General features: G+C 59.6%; 1 protein-coding gene across 1 annotated transcript; it reads left to right on the forward strand.

The window, feature by feature from the left end:
- Window positions 1-1,133: 1,133 nt before the first annotated feature.
- INSIG1 (insulin induced gene 1) lies at window positions 1,134-9,302 on the forward strand. The gene is made up of 6 exons (XM_037049499.1): window positions 1,134-1,242; window positions 1,669-2,088; window positions 4,556-4,680; window positions 5,762-5,928; window positions 6,471-6,570; window positions 8,235-9,302. Exons 2-6 carry the CDS (start codon window positions 1,695-1,697, stop codon window positions 8,262-8,264), a joined length of 816 nt encoding a protein of 271 aa, XP_036905394.1. The 5' UTR covers window positions 1,134-1,242; window positions 1,669-1,694; the 3' UTR covers window positions 8,265-9,302.
- The last annotated feature ends 10,788 nt before the right edge of the window (window positions 9,303-20,090 follow it).

The raw sequence follows: 20,090 nt of genomic DNA on the forward strand, positions 1-20,090 counted from the left end.
GCCTCATGATGGGGGCCTGGCCCCACACGCAACCCAGGCATATGCCCTGACTGGGAATCAAACTAGCGCCCTTTGACTCGAAGGCCAGGGGTCCATCGGCTGAGCCACAGCAGCCAGGGAGAGGCCAAAAACTCTTCACTGTTAAAACATCTTAAATAACATGATCTCGCCGAACAAGAGATGGGTTCCAGACAGGCACGGGCCTGCCCCCCTATGTGGATGGTGTGACCCACGCGGCAAACAAGGTTCAAAGACGTAGCCCATCAACAAGACCAAGCAGCGTTTCACTCTTCCCTGAGTGGTGTCCTTGGTGTGCGTTCCGAACACGAGGCCAGGCACGTGGGAAGTGGAAGAAATCGCTGTGTGAGTGGCACGCTTCTCATCGACATTTTCATAAAGGACTCGACATCACCCACTCTGGTCAGCCACTCTGGTCGCCCGCGAACGGAAAGCACCACCCTGAACACACTCCCTTTCCAGGAGCAGGTGCGGTGGCCATCAGGAGCCGCAGGGCGTGACGAAGAATCCAGGTCGAAGCACCAGCAGCTGACCCAGCATGTGCATTGACCACTTGTTAACGACAGGGTGGAGGGCACAAGGTCGAACCATGGGCCAAATGTGGGTCACGGTCACGCTCTAGATTCCAGGGGCTGAACCCTGGAGACCCGCGGCGGCGTGTTTCTCCTCCAAGAGGTTCCCGCCCGCCCTGGAACCCGCGTGGCACCGCCTCCCACCGCGGGCGAGGGATGCAGCTGCACCGGGGCCGGGAGAGGGAGGTCCGGGGCGCTCGCGCTCCGCCAGCCCCTCGGTGCCCCGCGCCGCGTCTGTCGGTGCCCCGCGCCGCGTCTGTCGGTGCCCCCCCCCAGCCCGGCGCGGCCCCCCAGCCCGCGCGCCCGCTCGCGTCCGTCCGCGCTCCCGAGCCAGCTGGCCGGGGGTGGCGTGTGCCTACGTCATATGGGCCGCCCGCCTCCGATTGGCCGCGTCCCCCTCACCAGACCGCGAGCGCTCGGGCGCGCGGGCGGGGCGGGGCGCGCGGAGGCCACGCCCCCAGACACGCGAGCGGGGCGGTGGGCCGCTCTCGGGTCACGTGAGCCAGGGCGCCTCTGCTTTCCTTATAAGCCTCGCGCCGCGCGCCGGGCGCCGCGGGCCCAACTCCTGGAGGTCCGGCCTGGGATCTTTCCGTGTCGCCTCCTCCGACACCTCCCCGGTCCGCGAGCCCGCTGGCGGGCGCCCCTCTGCCAGGTAGGCGGGGCGCGGCGGGGTCCTGGGAATGGGACCCCCGGCCTCTCTCCGGTCTGCGACCCCGACCCCAGCCGGGGCAGGGGCTGCACCCCTGACCCCCGGGGGCCGAGCCACTGGTCCCCTCCTCCCGCGGGGACACCAGTACCCTGTGCTGGGCGGTCTGCGAAAGCGCGGGGTCTGGGAAACTTTGGGGCCGGGCGGGGCGTGCACGGGATGCGTTCGGGCGGGAACGGAGCCGACTGTGCAGCCCGCGCCTGCGCCCCCACCCTCCGTCGTGCGCCCCGCGCCCCGCGAGGGACAGTTTTCCTAGATGTGACCGCGGGAATCGAGAGCCCAGCCTCCCGGGCGGGCCTCGCTGCCCCTGCCCTGCTCCTTGGAAATGGACTTGGTCGCGACCCGCCTTCCCGATCTTCTCTCGCCCTCCAGGACAGCCCGTCGCACTCCGGTGACTGATGCCCAGGCTGGACGACCACTTCTGGAGTTGTCCCTGTGTTCGCGGCGCCAGGCACCGAAGTTACTCGACAGCCCGCGCCCGCACGCTGGCGGCCAAAGTCGGGGGCATGGTCACCTCCTCCTTATCCGGCTCCGCGCTGCGGCCAGCCGACGGGGTCCAGGACCCAGAGCCGGCTCGCGCGCCTGGGAGCCCTGGCGCGGGGGCCCAGACTACCCTCTGGCATCCCCACCTGCTGCAGAGGGGCCTGGTGCTCTTCTCGGTTGGGGTGGTCCTCGCCCTGGTGCTCAACCTGCTGCAGGTGCAGAGGAATGTGACCCTGTTCCCCGATGAGGTGATCGCCACCGCCTTCTCCTCGGCCTGGTGGGTGCCTCCCTGCTGTGGGACCGCGGCGGGTGAGTAGGAGTTTCAGACATTTGAAGAAAAGAAAAAGTGTTTGGTGCACAGCGTTTTTACAGACTCTGGGAACGCGGGCTTGAAAAGGGAGCCGTGCAGGGGGACAAGCGGGCCTTTCCGGGGCTGGCGTTCGGGGGGAGGGTGGGGGCCTGCACCCCGGGCGCCCGCCGCAGGGTGGTGATGGAGACCAGGTCTGGGACGTGCACCGCCCGGGCACCGGGGCCTGGCAGCCGGGTCCCGATCGCGGTTCTCGCGGTTTGGGACGCGGGCTGACACGCGGTTCACTGCTGTGATTGGTCGCCCGAGAACTGGTGAGCGCAGGCCCCAGGCCGCCATTGGCTGCCGCGGCCACCACGCTACGGGCTGGGGGACTGAAAACAAACTGTCACGTGGGCGGAGGCGGAGTCTGAGAGTGGCCTCCTCGCCTCCTTCAGGGGCCAGTGAGGGCAGGGCCGGGCTCTGCCCGGGACCTAGGGAGGGTGACCCTGCGTCCAGAGGGTGGGTACCTGGCCGGGCACCTGTGCTGGAAACAACACAGGCTCAGTCTAAACTGTCGATGGGCTGCAGCCTCTGATTTCTACTAGCTGCTTTGATGGGGAGGCTGAGTCGCCCCCTATCTGGGCCACATGGTACTTCTGAGAAGTCACAGGGCCTGGCTGGCAGCTGTTTCCCATGGCCTCAACTCCGCCACGTGGAAACACAGAGGAGCAGGCTGGCCCTGTCCCGGGCTCCCACACACTACGGGGAGGGCACCAAGGAGGTGGCTGGCTCTGCTGCACGCTCTGGCTGGCCCTGGCTGGCACCTCCGGCTGCCTCCCTCTGTGCCACTCGCTTTGATGCCTCCTTATGGGGTGCTTGGTTCCGCTCCACTTACAGTGGTGGACACCCAGCCCCGGGGTCAGCAGCCAGGTCCAGAGTGGTGTCCTTAGCTGCACGATGTCTCCCTGCAGTCTGGGGTGTCCCTGCCCCGCGGGGATGGATCACACACTCCCTGAGGACAGTGGGAAGGCAGGAGGCTTGGAGTGGACCTGGGTGGGGGGCGAGGGTCACCGTAGTTTCTGAGCAGGGGTCTGATGTTTTCATCTTGGTCCTCAAAGGTAGGGTCCTGCTTTGTTTTTGGACCCTTTAAATACACAACTGGGCTGGTAGAAATTCTGTGTGAGGAATAAATCTCAGTAGGTGCGAATTCTTCTGTCCACACATATCTGGCGCGATAGTTTCATTCTTTGAATCAAAAACTTGATTTTAAAAGGTTTATTAGTTTGGGCTTTCTTTGTCAGGAAATGCCAGGAATACTTGAAACGGTTCCTCATACCTTTTTTTTTTTGTCTCAGCCAAGGGCATGGGGAAAACATCCCGCAGCACATTTCCCCTCCCTTGGCCTTTGACTTTGAAAGGTGAGGTTAAGTTGCAGTGCAGTGAGTCACAGAGTTTCGGTTCTGTTCTTCAAAGCTCCAAGCAAAACTTGTTAAAATTGAGCACGAAATTGAAACTGAAAGTCTTTCGTTAGAGTGTTTGGCTTGAACTATGGTTCTTGGCTCTCTGTCCAAAACCTAAAATAGTTTCCCGTCTTCCCCCCGGGACGCACGGCGGAGCCTCTGCCTGGCTCTCACATCCCTGTGTGGGGTCCGCAGGTTGTATCCCCACCAGTCACCAGGCCCCTCACACCTTCCGCGGGCTCCTCTCCTGGAATGCCACGCCTTCTCCCACCTAAATTCTCTCCTGCTCTCATGCCGTGCAGCTGGGTCTGTGAAGGCTTCCTCCCTGTCAGACCCCGGCCAGCTCCTCCTCGTCTGGCTCTTTGGTACCTGACATATCCCCCATTTGACACGGGAGTGGGCTCATCAGCTGGGAACGGTGACCCGGTTCTCTGCCTGGACCGCACACTTCCGCAGTGCGGGGCTTGGGCCCTGGGGACAGGAGCCTGCTTGGCTGGTGGCCGTGCTGGGCAGGGGGTGTCTCCTAGAGTTAGTACTCCACCCTCCCCAGCAAGTACGGTGCCGCCCCCTGGGCGTGCAAGCAGCACCAACGTGCCGGCTGGGAGGACGTCAGAACCGGCGATGGGCCTCATGTCTCAAATGCTCATGGGAGCGCCCCTGTTTGTGGTAGGACGGAAGTCTCGTGAGGGATGTGGAGAGAAAGCTGCCTCTGCAAGCTGTTCGGTGGTCTGCACTCCTGGCCCCTGCGGCTGAGCCGGAGAACAGTGGGTTTGCTTTCAACTCCTCGAAACGGACTTTCGTGTGTGTGTGTGTGTGTGTGTGTGTGTGTGTGTGTGTGTGTACCCCAGGAGCTCAGCAATACAAAACGAGTCAGAATTTCAGTGTTGTGTTAGAGCAGGCATGTCTAAGACAGGGCCTGTTCACATCACATGTTAAGTGCCACGTGGAAAGCATGCTGTCCCGTGCCCAGCTGCTGTCCGTCATCACGTCGCTCGGAGCGTGCTGACTGTTCTCTCTCCTCTGACAGCTGTGGTCGGCCTCCTGTACCCCTGCATCGACAGCCACCTGGGCGAGCCCCACAAGTTCAAGCGGGAGTGGGCCAGCGTGATGCGCTGTGTGGCGGTGTTCGTGGGCATCAACCACGCCAGCGCTGTATCCTTCCGTGGGCACACAGAGTGTGGTCCTGGGTCACGGGTGGAAGCGCGGCGTTACTTTGAATGAGGGTGTGTTGCCTGGTGGGTGGGCGGGACATTGCTCTTCCATTTACCTCCAAGCCTGTTGCTTAGTTTCTTTGCAGCAGGAGCTTCGGAAGGGGACGGTCCCCAGCCCTTCGGTTTATCCCCGGAGACGGGGACATGCCGCCCGAGCCCGAGGGGGCTGTTTTCCCTCTTCCGTCAGGCAGTATCTCGCTTCCTCGGAGCCTGTTGTATAAATCCCCGTTTTGACCTGACGGCCTTGCATGGTGAGGCCCTGGTTCCCGAGGCCCAGTGACAAGCAGTGCCGAGGCCGCTCTTCCTCGGGGTTCTCCCTGGAGGCTGGCTCTGACCACGCCGGTCCCCATGCTGCTCCGAGGTCAGGGTCCTTAGCACCAGGCCCCTGAGCTCCAGCGACCCCAGGTGGGACGCATCGCACGGAACAGAAGTGCATTATTAGGAAGAAGGGCCGAGTGTCCCGGGTCCAAGTAGGCCGACCCCACGGCCCCTCGCACAAGCAGATCATATTTTCAAACGCTGGAGAAAGATAATCTCAGAGTTGCCAGTTCTTGCACCTGCTATGCCCCAGCCTTAACGATGAGGAGGTCACGAAAGGACGCAGCAAGCCACCTCGCCTCCACTCCGTCCCTGTCCCCGAGCTGACAAGCTGCACTATGGTGGAAGCCAGCCAGTGCCCACACGGATTTGGGGGCGGCATCCAGCGCCCCCTGAGGAGAGGGCCCCCAAGAACAGGATGTAGATGACTTACAGCAACGCAGGTTGTTCGGTGGTTGACCTGCTGACCACATTTTATATGTGGCTGTCAGAACTTGGCTCGTTGAGTTGAGTTTTTACCCAGGGACCCCAGAGAAGCTTCTGGATCGCAGGGCCCTTGTATCTGACCATCCCTGCTGCTCTCTGGCCGCGCTTCTGGGTGGAGGTTCATGTGCACGAGAGGAAAAGCCATGTAGTCTCTGGGGTTCTCTGTGTTTTCACCTTTTTCAAAATCGCTAGACTTTTCCTTAACTTTGCCTCATCAGAAGTTGGATTTTGCCAATAACGTCCAGCTCTCCCTGACGTTAGCGGCCCTGTCCTTGGGCCTGTGGTGGACGTTTGATCGTTCGAGAAGCGGCCTCGGGCTGGGGATCACCATCGCCTTCCTCGCCACGCTGATCACGCAGCTGCTGGTGTACAACGGCGTCTACCAGTAAGCCTCACCCGCGTGGGGAAGCCTGCCCATGGCCGCCGCCGCTGATTAAAAACACGGACTTAGCTAAGGGGCTGCGTTCAGTTTACACAGACACGCCACAGACTTGGGTGTGGGATTCTCAGAAACGTTGCCTATTGCTGATTGGCATGTCGAAGACACACCACCCACGGTGTCATGTAAAGTGGGGGTCCCTGACCCCCGGGCTGCAGACCGGTACGAGTCTGCGCCCTGTTAGGACCGGGCCGCCCAGCAGGAGGGGAAGGGCTGCAAGCGGGCGAAGCTTCGCTGCACTGCTGCCTGCATTCTGCCTCTTGTCCCCCAGCCCCCTGGATGGCGAAAAAACTGTTTTCCATGAAACTGGACCCTGGTACCAAAAAGGTTGGGGACCACTGGTGTTCAAAGGAAGCCAATCAGGAACAAGGTGGTCACGTTCCGATGTCACCACCCCTTGATGGTTCCCGGTGGGCAGGCCCCATGTGTCTCAAAGCAGGGCTCCCGCAGGGGTGGTCCCGGCCATCACGCTTCCTCTCTCCCTGCAGGTACACGTCCCCCGACTTCCTCTACATCCGCTCCTGGCTGCCCTGTATATTCTTCTCAGGGGGTGTGACCGTGGGGAACATCGGGAGACAGCTGGCCATGGTACGTGAAGTTGTCACACTCACCCCTGACCCTGGAGTCTCTCTGTGTGACAGACCTGCTTTACGGAACGCACTTTCCTTTGTGTTGACAAATGTCTTGTGGAGACCCAACAGCAGCAGCAGCTGCTGAGAAAATCCATGCCACAGAGACGGCAGGGTGGGGCCGCCCGAGGGGCCATGCAGCTCAGCTACTGTTGTCCCTGCTCACAGGACACGCTGAGCTGTGACAGTGGGTGTTTGTTGTGAGTGTCCTGCCTCCCCCTGCGGGGGCAGGCGACTTGGGGACTGGGCGGCAGAGGCGGACAGAGCCCGGGGCTGCCAACCCTGCTGGTGCCAGGTCAGGTCTGGGTCAGCATTGAGGGCAGACAGCCCATCCTTCCTAAAAGGGCAAGAAGCTGCCCACCTGCCCCACCCCTAGCCCAGGCCCAGTGCACCCTGGGAACAGTAGTTCTTGGTAGTTAAATTCTGAACACTTTATGAAAAGGAAACTCAGTGTGGGCATTTCGTCTTGAGTTGCCTTTGACTCGAGGGCGTAAATAAAATGAGCTAAAAGCAGCAGCAGCAGCTCCTAGTCTGGGAGGGACCACTGCTGTCAGATAAACCTGGGGCTTCCTCAGAAAACTTAACCTTTGCCCCTCGTCTGCTGTTTTTACGACGTTTTCTGTGCTGGCTGGTCTCCCTGCCTTCTTGTTCTCACCATTCCTCCCCCCAGTGTCTGTAAATATCCCCCAAGAGCCCTGCCTCCAGGGAAAGGCACATCCCAACTTTTTGCTTTTCTCTCCTCCTCCAGGAAGCCCTCCATCTTCCTCCACCTGAAAAGTACTTATCCTCAGGGTCATGCCATTTCCTGGGCCTCAGAGAGCCTTTTTTGGTTTCCTTGTTTTCCAAACCACAGCCTTTCTGAAATTCCAGACTCCAATTGGGAGCGAAGGGAATTACTTTTGCTGCAGATTGAGTCGGGACTGAAGAGCGAAAAGTCCCTCTATAATAAGGGCTGTCATAGAAAGAGGCAACTCCCTGGAGCCTTGACTATCCCTGCCTCACTGTTGTTTCTCGGGGCACCTCTTGTTGCGGGGGACTTCTCCCCACCCCCTGAAACTGCAGCAGGAGGTGGTCGTTCTCCCCCACCCGCCAGATCTGAACATGGCTACCACTGACGTACTATTCTCTCGCCACTTCAGGCTGGGACACAGATTGGCCCCTGGCTCCAGCCATCTGTCCCAGGCAGCGGGGGGCTTCAGAAAGAGCAAGTAACCCATCTCCTTAGACCGCGAGTTAGGATAGGTGAGCCGTAGCCCTAGCGTTCCTTCTTCAGAGAAAGGGAAAACGAACAGCTTTCTCAGCTCCTTCCATCTGTGAAGACAGGCTTGCTCTGCTCCAAATCCAAAAACTCATATAAAATCCAGGAAATTGGTTCGTGTCTCAGGAGCGGACGCACCACCCTGGCCCGGCCCCTTGCGCTCACAGGGTGGACAGGAGAAGCGGACCTGGCTCCGTGTTTTCAGGGCCTGTCTGCCGCCCCCCTCTCCATTTTCTGTCTCCATCACCTCGCCTGGGCTGGGGGACTGACTTCTGCGCTTCTCCCTGTCCAACAGGGTCCGCCTGGTGGCGGGTTGGTATGTACGCACTGAGCTCATTTCTCGCGCCCTCTTCTCTGCTTTGTAGGGTGTCCCTGAAAAGCCACACAGTGACTGAGTCTTGCGCCCGCTGCTTCTGAAGGGACAGCAAGATGTGGGACAGAACCCCGAGCTCCAGACTGCTCCGGAGACCTCGCTCCTCCACGATCTGCTTTGACGGGCCTGGCAGACACGCCGCTCCGGGGACAGCCCCGCACACCAGCGGGTGGGCGCAGCCGGGCCCGTCAGGAAACACTGTTGCAGCTGCTCTCGCGCCAGCGTCTGCCCCGTGGACCCTGGGTCTCCCACCGGGGCAGGCGGGTGGCGGTGGCAGTTTCCGCGTGTTCGATGCCATTTTTGTCGCAAAATGCAAGTTGCCATATTTCAAAGCCTTGAACTGAAAGCACCAGTCCCAGCTCTCGGTTTGGGTCCACGCCCACGGGAGGGAGGAGCTTGAGGGCGCTTAGCCAAGGCGAGTGTGATTAGAAGGGATACTCATCCAAAAGGTTTTTAAAAATTGGGTTGTGTAAAACTGCACGGAGCAGCGGGGCAAACGCTCTCGCAGCCGCGCGTGCGTGTCCCGGAGCCCGCTGCGCCCCCTGCGGCGCTTGGCACAGACAATCCCGGGGCAGAGGACAGCTCCACGCGGGGACCAAGTGCGGGCTGCCCTGCGCATCGGTCCTCCGAGCCGGCCTGTCGGGCCTCCCGCAGCTTCCCGCAGCCCTACGGGATTCGCAATCTGTGATTGCCTCGCCCCCGCGCTCCGCCCGCGGCGCTGCAGCTGCGCGAAGCCGCCGGGCGCCCAGCGGGCGGGTGAACGACGCATGCGTAGGGCTACAGGCCGCGTCAGACCCGACGTGCAAACGTTGGGTCGTTAACTTCAAGTGCAATGTGTACGAAAACCAATCTGAGCCTTGTATTCTCCTACGTATTTATTTTTTTTTAACGTGAGATGTTAGAGAGGGGGTTCCCCATCCATCCATTTCAGCCCTGCATGGAGGTAGAATTCAGCAATAATTTCTTTCAGGTGAGTTCTTAAGTTGTGCCCTCCACTGAGCCCTGGCCCTTGGAAAGACTCGGATTTCGTGGGTTTTAGTAAAAATGTCATTTTTACTTACAAAGTTGTCCTTTTTTGTATTTTGAAACTTCATTCTTTTCAGTTTAAATTCTGTGAAAGCAGCTTGGTGAAAAGACCCCCAGGATGGAGGCCGGCAGCCTGACCGATGGGGGCCGGCCCAGCCTTCCAGCGGCCGTGGGCGGGGCCTGGCTCCCGGGACACTCGCTCCCTGGAGTGGGGGTTTCGTGGTGTGGGGGGAATCTCTTCCGTAGGTGGTATGTTACCCTGGCCAAGCTGTTTTAGGGGGATTTTGTTGAAAGGAAAAGGGGGTCATTCCGAACTTGGCAATGACCCCTTTACACATTTTCTAAAAGCCAGTGATTAGAACAGATTTTTTGGTGGTGGTGTTGGCATTTTATGAAAAACAGAATTTATTAGCCGAAAACACAGGGCCCTTAATTATATTTGTGCATAAAGAACAAAGTGTTTTTTGTTGTTGTTGTTTTTGTCTTCAACCGGAAGTAAATCTGTATCTGTTAGAAATAATGTAGCCAAAAAAACCTGGATCTGAACACTTTCTTTGCCAATACTGTAAAGGTGTGTGTGAACCAAAGCGATGCGAGTGTGAAAGTGTAAAACGGTGTAAAGAGTTTGCACTCCCCCAGATGGAGAGGCCAGAGAGCTTCCCGTTCTTTCTAGGTTTTCCAAGTTGTGTTCTTTTTGCATTCTTTTTTTTTTTTTTAATTTCTATTAAAGGTCAAAACCAACCATTGTATTGACAGGTTTTTCTTTGAATGGCGGAAGTGTGCTTGCATTTGGAATGGAAATATTTGATAGCTCTTCAGACTTCAGCTCCCACGTGACCTCTTGAGGAAACGCCACATGTGGACATTGCATTCTGGATGTCCTGGGTATTGCCTGCTGGCCGCCGAGAGAGTGTCATCATGGCCAGTGTCACCTCCCTCCTGTCCCTGCCCACCGGCTGTCCTTGCCCAGCATGCTGTCCTCTGTCTTGGAGCGAGAGGCCCCTTCCCCGTGGTCCAGATGGTGGGGGGGGGGTCTCTGGAGCCCAGGAGAGGGGCTGAGAACCAGAACAGGCCACCACCAGCCCATGTGGTGTGCTCACTGGGCACCTGCTGGTAGACAGTCGCCCCGGGTGGCTGGAGGCGTCATCTCTGCCATCCGGCATCTTCTTGCCTTCTGAATCAGGCCTGGGAATGCCCACTCTGCTGGGTGCCAGGTTCCAGGGGAAGGAGGGTCCGAACTGGTCTCAGACGCCCTCACTCCAGGGCTCGGATCCATGGCACCTTGCTGGCATAAACGCGGGAGGGGCAATGACTGGGCGTAGTTCGCTGCCCCAGCAGCCCAGCCGCAGGACCCGGACGGAGCACAGCACTGCGGTGCAGGGATTTTTGCCACAGGTCTTCCCTGATCTCCGGAACTGGGCTCCGCCGGGGTTGCTCCAGGAAGCACTTCAGAACCACCCTCCCGGGGCCTGGGACCTGCCCCTGGGGTGGGAGCCGCAGGAAGCTTTTTCAGAGAAAAGGATGGGGGGCGAGGCAGAGAAGCAGCAGGTGGGGCCCACTGTCCTGTCAACCCTGCCCAGGGAGCAAGCGGACTTCCCAGAAAGGGGCCCCGTGGCCCCTCGGAGCAGAAAAGAAGCCGCCCCAACCCTCGGCCGCATGTCATGGTTTTTGCAAAATGCATGTTGAGTTTCAACACGCATTTCAACAACCGCAGAGAGAAGTTCACCTTATTTTACACTCAACCCAACACACGTCAGAACCAAGGGCTCCTCCCCCATTTGACTCAAAACTGACGGACAACCTGGCAGGGAAGGTGGTGGAAGCGGCCCTGGGTCCCGGGCACGGGAAGATTACCCTGAGATGTGCACAGCTGACCTAGCCGTGCCCCTCGGCACCAGCCCGCATCCGCATCTGAGGGCGAAGTTGGGGAGTAGGGCCATGCTGGGGGGGTTTCCGGTCCCCGGATGAGGGATTGATCTCACTCCACCACAGGTAAGGCACGCAGTCCACCAACCGGCCCCTCGTCTCTTCACGCACGAAGGCCCCAGAAGCAGGAACTTGGGAGGGACACAGGGCAGGGTGTGGGTTTAGCCAGTTTTCAAAGTCACCTGCAGTCTTACCTGGGCCAGGTTTCTGGCAGGTGGAAGACTTGAATCAGGTGTAACCAAGCCACCTGGCACCCGTGCCTCCCCTTCGAGTAACAGATGTTCCCTTTGTCTCGGTGCTGAGACACGTGGAAAGGCCGCCACGGGAGCCCCTGAGGTGCAGTCGGGACCTGAGGTGCACGGGCCCTGTGGGGTTGTAGAGTCCCAGGAAACAGATCCCAGCAGAGCTTGGTGGGGAGGGGGGTCCTCTGGGCACAGCGGCTGTGCCAGTGCAGGCCCGGTTCCCCACGACCTTGGTGTGCATCCCAAGGTCGTGCCTGCCCAGGACGAGGGCCAGGGGCTGCGTGACCGAGTGGCCCCTGCACAGTTTCACATAAGGGATCTGGTCAGCACCTGGGTGGCGTCCCCAGCTGTGGACTCACAGCCGTCCGCAGGCCCCGCCCAGCACCCTGGTGCCACCCTCTGCCGCCCATGGCAGGCTGGGCCGCAGGGATCAGCCCTGGGCTGTGCTGGCTGCCAGCCCTGCAGACGCCATCAGTGCCCGACCTCAGGGGCACCTTTCCGCCCAAGTGGTCATCTTTTTGAGACGAGCTATGGCATCCTCTGAGCCCTGACACATGCCTCTGACTGCTTTCAGACCACCTGAATCCCTCACGCCCCGGGGTCTCTGACCACCGCCCTTGCCCCCAATTTCACATCAGCCATGTCTGTCGAAAAGACCCACCGAGACAGGGTGAGCGGGAGCGGCTCGGGCCAAGACCAATTCCAAGGGGAAGAGGGGGGACACGGGGGGACCCCCCACATCAGCACATTCTGCTCGCCGACAGCTCCCCCAATGCCTGGCCCTGCCAGCCAGGGAGTGGCGGCCAAGCCACAGGCCTGCGCAGGACCAACCTGCTCCGAGTCGGGCAGCACAGTAAAGCCCTGTCGGAAGGTTTCTCACCAACCAAATTGTGGCATTTCCCGAGATCAGTACACGGATTGGTGTTTGTATTCACACAGTCGGTCATTCAAAAGCAGTAGGAGAAAATTTTACGGAAGAGCCTGTGTGCCCGGGCGTCTACTCACTCCTGCCCTGGTGGCAGAGACCAGAGCCCCTGGGGAGATACAACTCTTGGGGGCCACCGGTTTCTGTTCCTCTCGGGAGCCCCAGTCCCTGTCCACAATACCGTATTTTGCCGTGTATAATGTGCACCCCATGTTTTTGTGCATATTATGCACAGGATTACTATACCCGCCATCACACCCAGGGAATATAATCATTACACCCACGCATAACACATAGCCTTATTTCCCCCTCAAAATTCTGGGACAAAAAAGAGTGCACGTTATATACGGTAAAATACAGTAGGTATTTAAAGGCAGGCAGTCAAACAGGTGTCAGGCATTATGAAACCAATCCTTAACTACAAACGGCCTCTGGTTTGAAAGCCAGCACCTGAACTTGGCACCCCGCTGTCAGTGAAGAGCAGTCCGATAATTTCCATGAGGGGACTCGGGCCGTCCATGAGAAGCAGGGAAAAGACTTCCTGTCCCCAAATAGGGTGGCCTGGGGTTTGTACCCCAAAGGCCACTTCCACCTGCAACTGTTTCTCCGGGGTTCACTGTTCCATACCCGTCATGCCACGTTGTGCCCCCCGCCAAAGACGGTATGTGGAAGCCCTAGCCCCTCTCAATGTGACCTTCCTTGGACACCGGGTCTCTGTTACCATGAGGTCTCAGGGTGGCCCTGATTCAACAGGACGGGGGTCTTCGTTGAAGGACAGCCGTGGACACAGATGGCAAACTGGACAGGGCGTGAAGACCGAGGATGAGAGTGAGGCGTCTGCGCACCGAGGCCACGGCAGAGGAAGGGGGGCCCGGGACACAACTTCAGGCCTGCAGGGTCCCCACACTCCTGGCCTGGACTTCTCCTTTCTGGCCTCCAGAACCAGGAGACAGGATGTCTCAGTCGCCCCCGCGCGCGCCTGTGTGTGTGTGTGTGTGTGTTGTTGTTGTTGTTTGTGACAATTTCACTTTTCGAGGAGCATAATGTTGTGGCTGTAGCGGACCCCTCTACCCACCGTTCCCATCGGACTTCCAGAGTTTCCCCAGTGGGGTCCACGCTCCTTTCTTTTATTTAATTTTAAAGATCTTGCCCTGGCTGCTGTGGCTCAGTGGACTGAGTGCTGGCCTGTGAACCAAAGGGTTGCTGGTTCAATTCCCAATCAGGGCACATGCCTGGGTTGCAGGCCAGGTCTCCAGTAGGAGGCACACAAGAGTCAACCACACATTGACGTTTCTTCCCTCTTTCTACCCCCTTCCCCGCTCTAAAAGTAAATAAAATCTTAAAAAAAAAAAAAAAGATGTGCTCCAGAGTCCATTGTTGTTGTAGATCTCTGTCATTTGGAACATTCCCACATGGCCCAGTCTGTGTCCCTGGCAGGAGAAGAGGTGACATTTACAGTGGGAAGGTGCCACCTGCAAATCACGTGGGCCGTGAAGCCCAGCACCTCTCTGTCAACAAGGAAGAGCCTGCTGCTGTTTGCCTAACTGCTGTCGTTTCAGGTTCAAATCACTCACCAGGCGGATTTTCCACACTGAAAGCAGTTAATCTGCCTCCGACCCTGAGGGCCAGGGCTGAAAGCAAAACAAACTAAACGGGGAAGGCCTGGGGCGGAGCCGCCCTCCCCCCTGCGGGGGTGGGGGTGGGGTGGGGTGGGGTGGGGGTGGGGTGGGGGCTCACCCAGGTGTGCCAGCCAAATCCCCTGCCCCTGCCCAGGGGGCCCGAAGCTGCTCCCAGGGAAGGCAACTGGCCGAGCCTTCCTCCTGCCCCAACGAGGAACCCCAGCTGGGTACCCTGTCCAAAAACCACTTCTCACATCAGACAGGGGCCTGAACTTGGCTCTGAAACATCCCCCGGGCCACCAGGGGTTCCCCGGGTTGATGCCTTCTGGCACACGACGTGCCTGTATGTGAGGAGAAGGGAGCTCGGGTCCAGGAACCTATTTCTACTCCCGCCAAGCCTGCACCCGCCCCCGCGCGCCCAATTTACAGTGAAATGCCCGCCCCGCGCCCCCTTTCCACTACGTGTTTGGCCTTTTCCCAGAACGGTGCAGGCTCCCCCTGGTGGCCACAGCCGCACCTGCACCCTCCCCCAGGCACACCTCCCCCACCCGCTTTGTTGGAGATAAAGTGGGTTCTATAGATGTTTTTTAAAGGCCGGTCTCAGTGGGGGGTTTGCATGCTGGAAACACTGTGCAGTTCAGTCTTTTTCTTCAGCTGCGTGGAAACGGGACCGAGCTTTGGGCAATTTATTCACTGACTGGGACTTGCGGGACTTGCTGTCCAGATTGCTGAAAATGACTGGTTAAGAAAGAAATGAGGTACGAGTGGCCAAAGCAGAAACCGCCGGAAGGTTGAGTGAATAAATGCAGTGGAAATAGCCACCAGGTCCACCCGGCCACCTGCTGGCTTTTTAAAAAAAGATTTTATTTATGTTTAGAGAGGGGAAGGGAGGGAGAAAGAGAGGGAGAGAAAGAGCAATGTGTGGTTGCCTCTCAGGCGCCCCCTACTGGGGACCTGGCCTGTAACCCAAGCCCGTACCCTGACTGGGAATCGAACCAGTGACCCTTCCATTTGCAGGTCAGCACTCAATCCACTGAGCCACACCAGCCAGGGCTCAGTCTGCTGGCTTTTTTGAACCAGCTGCTCACACCTGTGAATGAGTAGTTACAAGAAACTGCCTCTCCCTTCCGTGGGTTTCCTGGGACTCCTGCTTAGCACCCCCACCCCCGCAGGGTTGCAGGAGGAAAGCAGGTTCTTGCCCGTGTTGAAGGGGAATCAGTTTGGGGGCACACACAGGGCTCTGATGCTCAGGCAGGGCTGCCAGGGGCACACACCTGCCTTCAGGGGTCTCTGCTACCAAACGGCCTATTTGACCTGATGGGGAGAAGTGCCTCCGCAGGCCTCCCACCGCTCCCGCCGGCTGTCGCAACCTGGGAAGGAGAAGCCCATCTGCACAATCACCTGAAGCCAGCAGTTAAGAGCCTCCGCCCCCGGGGCCCAGGTAAAACCACTAACAGAGGCTGCCACCCAGGCCGAGGGATTTCAAATGAGCCACTTGGTAAAAGGCACATTAATGAAGGAAAATGCTACGCTTTCTTTTCTTTTAGATTTGTGGGGGTGAATAGCTGGAAATCCTATCAGCAAGGGAAACCGAAGAGGCCGGGGACCCTCCCTGCCTGTTGGGCCGGCTGGGGTCGGGGGCTGGCACAGAGGGAGGTGGGAGGTGACCGTGTGGCTCCAGCCCTGTGGCACATGGCATCCGTCTCTGTTCCCACCCCGTCGCTCCACGGATCTGCCCTTTGCAGCCACGGACAGAGCCAGCTGAGGCCGACACTCTTAGCCATTCAGGGGCCGTAAAAGGTGCCGGGAACAGAAGGTGAGGTCTCAGGGAAAAGGCTCGAGGGTCCCCGAACACTGCCCACCCGGCTCTGGGGACACCAAGGCCACCTGAGGTCTCCACAAGCCACACCACCCAGGGGGGACCTGTGATGCAGGCATAGCTGGATGCCAGAGTCACAGTGGCTCTAGATACAGATTCAAAGGGGTACGGAGGCCCATCCCTGGGGGCTGCCCCCCCACCGGGCCCAAGAGTGTGGGGCCGAAACAAGACCCTTGCTAAGCTGAGAAGACAGGAAAGACCCCCATTGGGGTGATAGGGCAGAGGGTCTCCCCACCCCAAACTGCGTGCTCCCCGCCTGACCAGGGTGGCTGACACCCTCGCCTCTTTCCCCAGGTGGTGGTGAAGGTGCTGACCAGGTATCCCCACTGCTGGGGGCTCAGGTGCAGGACAGGGGCCCCACGCCTGGTGGGTCTGCCCCCCACAATGCTCTGTGTGACGGCCCCCCCTCCGGGAACCTGCTCCCACGCCACGTGGGGTGCAGCCACCTTTCAGAAGATGTCCAAGGATCTAAGGATTTGACCTCTGTCTCAGTTTCTCAAATGATCATTGTTTGAAAAGGAACATAGTTTCTCTGGCTTGGATACGAGGGAGCAGTCCCTCACCCCTCCACAGCCCTCCACTGGCCACTGGCTCAGCGGCCGTCTCCGGGACCCTCGTGCTGAGAATTGAGCGAGCTCCCTGCCTCTGCAGCCCGAGTCCTCCCCCAGAATCAGCGGGTCTGCTCCCTCACCCGCTCACCCTCTCAGTTCCTCTACCCGTCCTTCCAACTCAGCGCTTTCTCCCCAAGCCAATGTTACCATCGTGTAACTATTGTTCACAGCTCAGCCCTGTAGTGCGTGAGGATACTGTTTCTTCTTGCTGTTTATTTTCTTGTGCAATGTTTTGTTCCCCGCCCTCCACCTCAATCACTGCCTTTCCCCAACTAGCTCAGCCTCTCTACGTCCCCAGAGCCCCGACAGAGGGCACAGGCTCATCCCATCTCGGGTTCTCATCCTTGGGCTGTCTCCCCCACCGCCTGGGCAGGCCGCTCTTCTGGCTCCTGGTCCGCTCCCCCACGGGGCTCAGAGTCTCCGCCCTTCTGAGCCCCTGCTTTCTGGGCTCCGGGATGCACACTCAAGGGCCCCCTGGGGCCCTGGGCACCATCTCCTCTTCAGGTCTACTGTCACGAGTTTGTGCCTTTTCTACTCTTTCCCTCATGAAGACCACAATCACAAGGAATAACGAAATAGGTGCACCTCCCTGTTAGGAAAGACAACTTGGCAAGGTAGTTAAACCCCTGTGGGTTGTCTCCCTGCTCACGCCTGGCCACCGGGCCCCAACCTGGATGTCACCCTTGTTACAGCTGGAACTGTGTCCCCCAAACTGGCAGGCTGATACCCTAACCCCCTGGGATACTGTGGTTCCAGCAGGGCGGCATGGGTGTCTACAGGGAGGTGGCTTCGGCCTGTGCAGCCTGCTATCTGCAGGGACAAGGACAGGCCAGGAACGGGGTGGGGGGGGGCGCCGAGCGGCGCGGGGGGGGGGGAGCGTACTGCTCAGGCGGGACTCCCATTGAGCCCCTGGGGGAGGGCCTTACCCTGAACCGTGGACAGAGCCTCTTACAGGGGACCCTGCGTGCACCAAGGACTACAGGGGTCTGACCGCAGCGCTGGGGCAAAAGGAAGCACTCCACACTGGGGGGCGGGGCATGGACGGGGCTTTTCATTTGACTCCTGGGAGCAGACTTCCCGCACAGCACCGCTGCTTTCCCACTGGGTCCAATCGGCAGGCAGAGCAGGTGTCTCCTCAGCACGGAACTCGTCTCTACTTCGGATCTTAGCTTTGAGGCTCTCTGGAGCTCCGGGGCACTGGTCGCAGCGGTCTGAGATACAGGTCACTGCCACGCTCCTAACGGTTTCAAAGCGACAATGTAGCGGAAAGACTCACCACCCCAGTATTGCAACTCTGAGCACTCCCTGCACAAAGCCTTCCTCCTACGGCAGGACACATGCCGTCTCTGAAAGATGCCGCTACAGAAATGATGTCCACACGGCCCCCACCGGGTGGCTCCGTTGGTTGCAGCAGCACCCCCATAGGCCGGGGTTGAGGGTTCAGCTCCCAGTCGAGGCACATACAAGAATCAGCCAATGAATGCACGAATGAGTGCAACAACAAAGCAATGTTTCTCTCTAAAACCAATCAATAAGAAATATATATTGCCCTGGCTGGAGTAGCTCAGTGGATTGAGTGTTAGCCTGGGAAACAAAGGGTCACCAGTTCGATTCCCAGTCAGGGAACATGCCTGGGTTTTGGGCCATGTCCCCAGTAGGGGGCGCATGAGAGGCAACCACACACGGATGCTTCTCTCCCTTTCTCTCTCCCTCCCCTCTCTCTAAAAAGAAATCTTTAAACAGTGAAAATAAAAACATTTAAAGCAACATTAAAAGAAAAGAGGAAAGCAAAAGTCATTGCTTGCTCACACAGTGCCCCAACGGCCCCACGGGGCACCCCGCTGTGTGCCCTGGCTTGGCTGGCCTGGCAGGGAAGCTGGCTGCAGCCCTCACCCTGGTCAAACCGTTCGGTCCGTGTGATCCGGTCCGCAGCTGAGACACAGGGTGGGAACCGTGGCCCATCCCTGGAGCTGGGCGCAGCTGTCAAGGAGAGAGACGTGGCCCCGGTGGCCTGGCAATGGGGCGGGGCAGCAGGACGTGGTGAACAGAGGTGGCCCCCGCGGGGGAGCTCTCCGCACCCCCGGAATTCCCTCACCGCGGGCCATTTGACGTGTATCTTAGGGAGAAGGCAATCCCCGATTTTATCAGATTTTAATCGAGACGATCCCGTTAAACGTGAAGACGGCCCCTGGAGGGTGATTTTCTTAAAGAGCCGAGCGTGGAGGGAAAGGGCTCAGGGAGGCATAAACCTCCCAAATCCACCCTCTGCAGTGATCCCATCGCGCCCGCTCCCCTTCAAGGTCACAGGCTGGCCACCCCTGCCTTGGGCGACCTCCTGCAGCACTCTGGGTAGCAATGTCACGCCCTCGGGTGCCCGGGTGATGCCCCCCATGGTCTCTGAGGGGGGGGGGCCTGGAGCTGGGGCCCGGAGCACTCCAGTGAGGCTGCCACACTTGTCCCCGAGCAGAGTTTCACAAACACTGCAAATGCCACCAACACACCGCACCTTCCCCGCCCTGACCTGGCGTCCCCTCGGACTCAGCTCTGGGGACCTTGCGGCGCCCCCTCCCGTGGGGGACCCCACTCTGCCTGGCACAGGGGCAGCCCACCACACGGGGGGATGTAGATGCTGGCAGGGGGGCCCCGCGTCACTCGAGTGCAGGTCCTGGCCAGAGTCGTAATGGAGGCTCAAGAACTGCGTGTAGTGTGCGTGTTTTGATGTGATCGCATTCAACAGCTTCGGACTTCCCGCCTCGCTGGGGGGGGGGGGCTGTTTCCCGACGACAGGGAGGGCACTGGGGTCTGCAAACCCACACACGGGGGCCAGGCCCCTCATGGGCTCTGGGAACCCTAGGGGGCATCCCGCCGCCCCCTGAATCCACCGCCCACTCCACCCCACCCCCACCCCGGCCCACGTGCCCAGCAGGACCACCCCCCGGGCTTCAGTCCCCTGGAATGATCAAGCTGGCCAGACCTCAGGGGCCCACCCTGCCTGGCTTCCCTGGGAAAGCCCTCAGTACTCCTCTCGCTGGGGTCCCTCCAGTCTCCTGACCGCCCTGTGTTTCTCCGGGGAGGTGTGGGTGACCGCCCTCCCCCTACCCTGTGGGCACAAGAAACGCCTTCCTTCCAAGCCCGGTGCCCGCCGCCTCTTGTGGGCTGCCCCGCACCCCACCTGACTCGGGACACGATGGAGGAGGGGGCAGGCCAGGCGGGTGTCCTGGGGTGGGGGCTGGGCGCTGGGGGGGGGGGCAGAGGGAGGGTCCAGCGCCCTCACACCCTCTCCCCCACGGCCTGGCGCTTACCTCCATCATCGGGTGGGATCCAGGCATCACCGAGACCACGGTGACCTCGAACCAGGAGGACTCAGGGGCACCTGACCTGGCTTCTTTGCACTTCAGCCAGGTCCTCCGGCTCCCGAAGGCGTTGTTTCCCCAGGTGGTTGTGACCAAGTCCCACCCACCGAGCGTCTGGAACAGCGGAGGGAATCCACCTCAGGAAGTTTAAGGTCAAGACACAGGCAGGCCGTGCTCCCTCCAAACCCATAGGAGGCTTCTTCCCACCTCTGCTGGCCCCTGGAGGCAGCAGGCAGTCCTCGGGGGGTCCTTGGCTTGTGCACGCGT

This window comes from Sturnira hondurensis, unplaced genomic scaffold (genome assembly GCF_014824575.4).
Source record: "Sturnira hondurensis isolate 20B ecotype Veracruz unplaced genomic scaffold, ASM1482457v3 Scaffold0006496, whole genome shotgun sequence".
Lineage (NCBI taxonomy): Eukaryota > Metazoa > Chordata > Mammalia > Chiroptera > Phyllostomidae > Sturnira > Sturnira hondurensis.

Bases quoted from the DNA above. Each gene is read 5' to 3' on its own strand.
- INSIG1 (XM_037049499.1), top strand. From the start codon at position 1,695: ATGCCCAGGCTGGACGACCACTTCTGGAGTTGTCCCTGTGTTCGCGGC. The intron at 4,681-5,761 runs GTATCCTTCCGT...TTGCCTCATCAG, and splicing joins GCATCAACCACGCCAGCGCT to AAGTTGGATTTTGCCAATAA. The intron at 6,571-8,234 runs GTACGTGAAGTT...TCTGCTTTGTAG, and splicing joins TCGGGAGACAGCTGGCCATG to GGTGTCCCTGAAAAGCCACA.